This window comes from Gracilinanus agilis, chromosome 1 (assembly GCF_016433145.1).
Source record: "Gracilinanus agilis isolate LMUSP501 chromosome 1, AgileGrace, whole genome shotgun sequence".
NCBI classification, from domain to species: Eukaryota; Metazoa; Chordata; class Mammalia; order Didelphimorphia; family Didelphidae; genus Gracilinanus; species Gracilinanus agilis.
Genome location: NC_058130.1, coordinates 712697861 through 712706055, shown reverse-complemented (window position 1 = coordinate 712706055; position 8195 = coordinate 712697861). Strand labels below are relative to the sequence as shown.

Here is an 8195-nt window from a genome sequence, read left to right as displayed (position 1 = left end):
GAGTTCTGGTAGACTTAATCCTGTTTGCCTCAGTTTCTTCATCTGTAAATGAGCTGGAAAAGGAAATGGCAAACCACAGGCTTGAGGCATTTTGGGGATCAGATGGGCATACCCAGACTTTCTCCCTATGGTTTCTTGCTAGTCACTGACTCCAACCACTGATAACTCTCTCTTCATCTAGGCAATTAACATTCACTCAGACCTCAAATTCATGGCTAAATAGGCAGTTTAATTAAATTTGTAAGATCATGGTTTAAAAAAAAAAAAAGGTCCTGGGTAGGTGAAGGGATCACTAAAACCTAGGGTTTGAAGAATCCATTGCAACCATCACTTGCAACCAAACCTCCCAGGAGGCATGGTCCCATTTTTACCCTGGCTTCTGGAATCATTCACACACATTTCCTTTATATTTTGGAAATTATTTTGTTCATCTTGGGTCATTCCTCATGCTCCCTACCTCCTAAGCCTCAAAATTCTGATTAGTCTCCCAAAAAAAGAATTGCTCTGTTGGATGGATGTGAATCAAAGCATGCAATCTTTCCCATCAGTGTAGTTCCAGTTTTATTTGGAGGTGTTGGAGTATGTTCTTACTACAATGACCAATATGAAAATGTGTTTTGTATGATAATATATGTATGGCCCAGATCAAATTGTTCACCATCTCTGAGTGCAGGGAGGGAAGGGAAGGAAGGAGATGGTTTGGATCTTATCATTTTGAAGAACATATGTTGAAAATTATTATTACATATAATAGGGAAAATAAAATATTCTTGAATTAAAAAAAATTCTGATCGGTGTCCCTGCCACAAGTCTCTCTCTACTCTAATCCATTCTCCCTTCAGCTATCAAAGTGATCTTCCTAGAGCTCATGTCTGATCATATCTCCCTCTCTACTGAATAAACTCCAGTGGCTCCCGATGATCTCCAGGTTCAAATGTAAAATCCCCTGTGTGGCTTTGAAAGCCCTCCATAATCTCTTTCCACTTACTAGTTTTCTTACTCCTCATGCCCCTTTACCGTATATTCTCCAATCTACTGATCTTCCTGCTTTTTCCAGCAGAAGATACTCCATCTCTAAGCTGAAGGCGTTTTCACTGGTCCTGAAATGCTCTCCCTCTTCATGTCTGCCCCGTGGCTCTTCTGGCTTCCTTCAAGTCTCAGATAAAATCTCAACTTCTTCAGGAAGCCTTCCCCACTCCTCCATAGTTCTAGAGACTTTCTTCTTTTAATGATTTCACATTTATGCTGTATGTAGTTGGCATGACATAGTTATTTGCATGTAGTCTCCCTACTTAGCAACTTGAGGGAAGACAGTATCTTTTGCCTCTTTTTGTATCCTCAGTATTTAGCAGAGTAGCAATCTAGTAAATGTGTATTGACTGCCTGCCTGTGGGATTACACTGTATCCCTCATATCTCAGCTGGGATCCTACATAATCTTCCTCTCTCTATTCCAGATATAGATGAATGTGAAGATTCCACAATCTGCCCACCATATTCCACCTGTGTCAACACCCTAGGACATTTCACATGTTCCTGCAAAAGAGGCTTTGCATTGAGGACTAGGACAACTCCGGGGAAGTATAACCACAGAATGGTGTGCCAAGGTGAGTAGGAGCGGAGGGGATTCCTAGAAAATGTAAAACGCATTTTAATAAAATAAGGCCTGGAAATAAAAGTGCTTGAACCTGGTTCTATTTAGATGCTTGGTTAGCTCTCTCATCCCAGTTTGCTGTGTGGATCACATACATTTCAATGCTTTTATATCCCATGTGACTCTTTTTGGTGACATCCTATGAATTCTCCAGAGGTATCACTTAGTGCACTAGAGAATTCCTCCAGGATATATATTTTTTTAAATTTTTTTTAAACCCTTGTACTTCGGTGTATTGTCTCATAGGTGGAAGAGTGGTAAGGGTGGGCAATGGGGATCAAGTGACCTGCCCAGGGTCACACAGCTGGGAAGTGGCTGAGGCCGGGTTTGAACCTAGGACCTCCTGTCTCTAGGCCTGACTCTCACTCCACTGAGCTACCCAGCTGCCCCTCCAGGATGTATTTTAAAAATTTTTTTATTTTTCAGACATCTATGAAATACTTGAACTGTCCATCTTTTATCTCTCTTTCTTGCTCACCTCTTTATACCCACCATGCATCTTTCCATTGCCCTCTGGATAACTTAAAACTTAAATTTCTCTGAGATTGGGATGTCCCATGCTTGGCAGTAAGAAAGCTATGGATTTGGAGTCATAAATCTTCGTTTTTTTTTTAATTTTTCAGATTTAATCTAAATTTAAAAAAAAGATTGAATCTCCATATCTCAATTAAGTTATAAGTCCAGGGGCATGGGTTCAGACTCACTACGGATTGGCTCAGGAACTTTGACATGTTCCACTTCTCATCTGGTGTGTTTTGTCCTTCCTTGGTCTACCTAATGGTCCTTACTTCTGAGGACCCAACTTATTGATGCTAGACTTGGTATGGACACTCAATCAGCTTAGCTTACTATAGCACAGAACTCTTGAACTCCAGATCTACTAACCTCAACCCTCTTGGTATGTAAAATGATAAGGTCTGGGCCATTACATCCCTTCATCTTGATCCTAATCCCTCTTTTGTCATCTTAAGTATATGTGTGATATTGGGCCTCAGTTTCCTCATATGTAAAACAATATCATTGAACTTAATGGCTTCTAAGATCCTTTCCAGTTTTAAATCTATGATCCTAAGATCATTGAAAGTGCTATACCATTTCCCCAAAGGGTTTCCTCCTCCTGTTCAATTCCATATTCAATTCCAGATATCCCTTCCAAATGGCTACTTTCCCCATCCCAGTTTCCATATATGGTGGGTTGGCATAAGAAATAAAATGGGAATTTTATGAAAGCCTCAGCAAAGGTCAGGAGATGACACAGAAAAAGCTTAAAAACTCATAAATGCACAAAATACATGTATAACATTGTATAATTTCAACATATTTCATCTTTCAATACCATAAATATACATAATTTGTTTTGAAGTTAAAGTTTATGAAAAGAATATGAAAATCAGCAAATGATACACAAAGACTAGAAATATGGACATATCTTAATGTTGACCTATGCATGACTATGACCAAATATGTAACCCAAATTTTATAATAAGGTTCTGTAAACGCCCTATAAAAGAAAATGAACAAATTTAGACTACTCTGGTACTAAAGGAAGGCCAAAATTTTTTGTTTGGATTATCAAGATCTTGGGGCATTGCACCCCTAACTCCTAAGTTGTGGAAGGGATGCCTGTACCATGCTAGTTCAAGGTTAAATGTACTGATAGACTAACTCTAAGATCAGCACTCTTCTTTATCACATTGCCTTCTAATCTGGAAAATGTGTATTATTTATTCATTTTGTTTTTCGAGTATGGATGATTACACTGAATTCTTTTGAATTATCAAGGAAATTCCTTATCAAGGAAATTCTGTACTGTTGGAGAAAAAAGTTCACTTCTATCAGAAGGAACAATCAGCTGGTAGATTTAATTAGCTCATAGTAAAGTCATTTACTGAAATGGCATAGCAAGATTAGTAGTTGGAAAAAAACATCTTCCCCTTTCAAAGACCTGGAGGACATTCTTTCACAAATACATACCAAATCCATGGGGCTAGGGGGCACAATTTTATTTTTAAAATTAATTTCTTTTAAAAATGTTTTAAATGTATTTTTAAATTTTTTATTTTAGTTACAAACTTCCATATAAGTTTTCCAAAGTTATATGATCCATATTATCTCCCTCCCTTCTTCCTTCCCTGCTCCTGGAACTGGCAAGCAATTCAATCTGAGTTATACACACATCACACAACACACCTTTCTATATCATTCATTTTTACAAGTAAATAATCTTATAGAATCAATCCCCCAAATAAACAAGTAATAAATCTTATGTTTTCCTCTGCATTTCTACTCCAACAGTTCTTTCTCTGGAGGTGGAGAGCATTCTTTGTCATAAGTCTTCAGAATTGTCCTGGATCATTGTGTTCCTGTTAGTAGCAAAGTCTATCCTATTTGATCTTCCCACAGTATTGCAGTTTCTGTGTGTGATGTTCTCCTGGTTCTGCTCATTTCACTCCACATCAGTTCATGAGGTCTTTCCAGTTTTAATAGAAATCCTCTAGTTCATCATTCCTTATAGCACAATAGAATTCCATCACCATCGTATACCACAGTTTTGCCATTCCCCCAGTGAGGGACATCCTTTTAGTACCCAAATCTTTGCTACCCCAAAAAGAACAGTGACAAATATTTTTGTATAAAAAGATTCATTCCCATTTTTTAACTCTTTGGGATACAGACCTAGTAGTGGTATTATTAGATCAAAAGGTGTGCATTCTTTTAGAGTTCTTTGGGCATAATTCCAAATTGCCCTCCAGAATGGTTAGACCAGTTCCCAACTTTAGCAGCAATGTATGTGTCCCAATTCTGCCTCATTCCTTCTATAATTTATCCTTTCCCTTCACTGCCATATTGGCCAATCAGATAGGTATGAGGTGGTGCCTCAGAGTTGTTTTAATTTGCATTTCTCTAATCAAGAGTGATTTAGAACAGTTTTTCATATGATAATTTATAGCTTTGATTTCTTCATCTGAAAACTGCCTATTCATATCCTTTGACCATTTATCAATTGGAGAAAGACTTGGATTCTGATAAATTTGACTTAGTTCATTATATATGAGAGAAACAAGACCTTTATCAGAGAAATGTGCTATAAATTTTTCCCCCAGTTTGTTTTTTCCCTTCTAATCTTGGTCACATTGGTTTTGTTCTCTGGGGGCATAATTTTAAAGGGTAATGGCACACATTTAAGTAGGCAACTCATAAGAGCAGGGACCTTTAGGCCTCTGCTTGTTTGAGTTCCTCAGCTGGGCTTGCTCTTCATAGGGCATGAGGTTTCCAGTGATGGTCTTTAGACCAGTCTATACTCCTTGGCTGTACTCTTCTAGAAAAAAGAGAGACCCTTAGCCCAGGTTAGACCTTGGTTCTGAGCATTCTCTCTTACCAAATGAGAGGAGGGAGAATAGAAGTCTAGTCCTTTCTCTGGACGACTCCTCCTGGTTTAGACTTTGGTGAATTAATTCACCCCAAACCTTTCCTAGATCTTCCTTTGTAGGCTAGACTCTATGTAGACCATGACCATTTGACCAGTAACCACTAATTTCTCTGAGGTTCCCATTAGAAAAAAGGACAGTTGCTGTTAGTCTATGCAAATGAATGACTTGGGGAAAGGTACAGAGAATCTATTTCAGAGGCAAATACATCTCTCTCTCTTTCTCTGTGTTTCTCGACTTCTGTCTCTGTTTCCTTCTCTCTCTTCCTTCCTCTTTCTCTATTTTTCTTCCTTCTGTCTCTCCCTTTCCCCATACAAATAAGTTACTCAAAACCTTACATCTTGTAGAAGGTATGGAATGATCTCCTCACACCACAAGAGCCTCAGTCTACTAAATTATGAGTATAATCTACTTCGGAGGTACTTTTACATCTCATTGGTTTTGTAACTTGACTATTATGACCTGTAAAATTGCTTAAGTCTTTTCATAAGAAAAAACTTCTTTATAAGTAGGATTATCCAGAAGAGGAACATGTTCCTCCTGGGGTCAGTGAGTTCTTCATCAATTGAGAACTTTCAACCGTAGTAGAATGACCATTGGCTGGAGACATTATGGAAAGATTCCTGTTTTGGTCTAGGTTGGACTGGGGAGCTTCCAAGGACTCTCTCAGCATAAAGATCCTGAAGTGTTCTCTTTCCTCCTTGGCTCCATAGAGGAGGGTTACCAATATGAACTTCTCTGTAAAATGCTTTGCTAGGAGGCTTAGTGAAGTAGGTGGTACAGTGGATAGAGTGTGAAGCTTGGAGTCAAGAAGACTTATCTCCCTGAGTTCAAATCTGACCTTGGATACTTACTAGCTGTGTGATCCTGGGCAAGTCACTTAAATCTGTTTGCTTTAGTTTTCTCATCTGTAAAAGCAGCTGGAGAGGGAAATAGCAAAAATTTCTGGTATCTTTGCCAAGAAAGCCCCAAATGAGATCCCAAGGATCCAAAAGTTGGATACAACTGAAACGACTGAACAACAAAATGCTTTGACACCCATTCACAACAATAAGGTTGGCAGCATTGGTGTGGGGGACTCTTTTGACCAAATTCACCTTCTGTCTAGATGTGGATGAATGTTCCCAGAGCCCCAATCCTTGTGGTCTCAATACCAATTGCACCAACACCATTGGAAGATACAAATGCAGCTGTTTGCCTGGATTCTCTTCTCCCAGTGGAGATGCTTGGCTCCCTGGTGCGACAGGATCCTTCCAATGTACAGGTAACACTCATGGTGCTACTGATGACTTGATCTTGTGCCCAGGATTGACTCAATGGGGCTTTGGTCTTTTGTGACTTACTGAAAACATCTCCCCCCTATACACTGCAGATGTTGATGAGTGCCTCAATGAAACAGCCTGCCCTCAGAATTATGCCTGCTGGAACACTCCAGGGAGTTATAACTGTACCTGCAATGATGGTTTCACCTTTAGGAACTCTCAATGTGAAGGTATCAAAGCTTTGAGTTTTCTTTGGTTTGCTTTTTCATTCCTTAAATATATTTCCTTGCCTGAGTGCCTGCTCTGTGATAGGCCCCATAAAAAGATATAAATATGGATATAAAAAGGGATATAAACAAATAAACAAATTGTCTTCAGAGAGTTTGTAATCAAATTGCAAAGATGAGCTATGTTTACTACAATACAGTCGGAAGGTCATGCTTTAGGAATATGAATGCTTTGGGGACTGTTAGGTGGCTCGGTGGATAGAGAGCCAGGCGTAGAGATGGGAAGTCCTGAGTTCAAATTTGACCATAGACACTACCTAGCTGTAAGACCCTGAGCAAGTCACTTAACCCCCATTGCCTTGCCCTTACCACTTTTCTGCCTTGGAACCAATACAAAGTATTGATTCTAACACAGAAGGCAACAGTTAAAACAAAAGAATATGAATGCTTCAAGGTTCTGGGATTATGTTGGCCAGTTATACATAGGAAGCAGGTCAGACAGAAAGAGACTGGATTTGGAGTCAAAGAATCTAGATTTAAATACTAGCCAATACTTATGGTTTATATGACCCCACGCTGTGTACATAACTTCTGGATCTTATCTGTATGCAATGGGTTTTCTCTTCTGTATGTGATGAGCATCCTTCTGCCTCTCATGTATAAAAGAATTTTGCCTTAAACATAACCATCCATGGAGTAGTAGCAGACAACTTCAGCCTTGAAACTCTTTATGATTCAACTGTCTGTATCCCAGGCTTATATCACTGTTACCAACTATTGACTCCTTCCTTCTGCTGGCTTAGGCTGTTATTCACTTAGACCTCAAGTTCATCGTCATGAAAGCCATTTAATTAGATTGATAAAATCATAGTAAAAATCAAGAAGCATTAAACATATGAATCATAGAACACAACATTCCAATCCTTTCCCGACCCCAGCATCCAAGGCAAACATTCCCCCCACCCTTTCCTTTCAGAATGGAATCTATTTTTTTTCTCTGCAATCTCCTCAGCCAACATGGAAGGTCACCATCTTATCACAAACCCTTCCATCTGGGTAAAGTAAGAACCGGACAAAGGCAGCTTAGCTCGCAATGTGTTGTCTTACAGTGATCTGGGAGCTCTCTAGGTGCTCTTACCAGTTCTCTTGATTTATGTGGCTTGGGCAAACAGGAGGGCAGAGCTTTGGTGCCAGACACATGACATAACATTTCCAGAAACTTTGCTGTGTATTGTCTGGCTCATGTGCCAGCCTATCCCTGAAACCTCAATACTAAAACGTTGTACCCTCATAGCCTTCTCTAATCCCCCTTAACAGCCTCCCTCAGACAAAACTGCTGATTCATTTCACCAGAAGGCCTGGGTATAGGGTCTTCCCCTCTGCTTTTAGAAGTTATAAAATCAATTCAATGACTGATACACTTTTTGGCACTCCTTAAATACTCCAAAGGTTATCTCTCCCCCAACCTCACATTGATCTCCTGCTTGACTGTCAGAAATATAACACCACTCAGCAGCAACATACCTGATTGTGATGTAGACTTGGGCTGCTAATTTTTCCTTCCTTCCTTCCTTCCTTCCTTCCTTCCTTCCTTCCTTCCTTCCTTCCTTCCTTCCTTCCTTCCT

At 39.5% G+C, this 8195-nt stretch overlaps 1 protein-coding gene across 1 annotated transcript in view; it reads left to right on the top strand.

Annotated features, from left to right (window-relative positions):
• The first annotated feature begins 1593 nt into the window (after window positions 1-1593).
• The window catches only part of ADGRE1 (adhesion G protein-coupled receptor E1), a 45271-nt gene continuing 38669 nt past the window's right edge, over window positions 1594-8195 (top strand). The window contains exons 1-3 of the mRNA XM_044658457.1: window positions 1594-1606; window positions 6190-6345; window positions 6454-6573. Of these exons, the coding sequence (XP_044514392.1) occupies window positions 1594-1606; window positions 6190-6345; window positions 6454-6573 (289 nt within the window). The remainder of the gene's footprint in view (window positions 1607-6189; window positions 6346-6453; window positions 6574-8195) is intronic.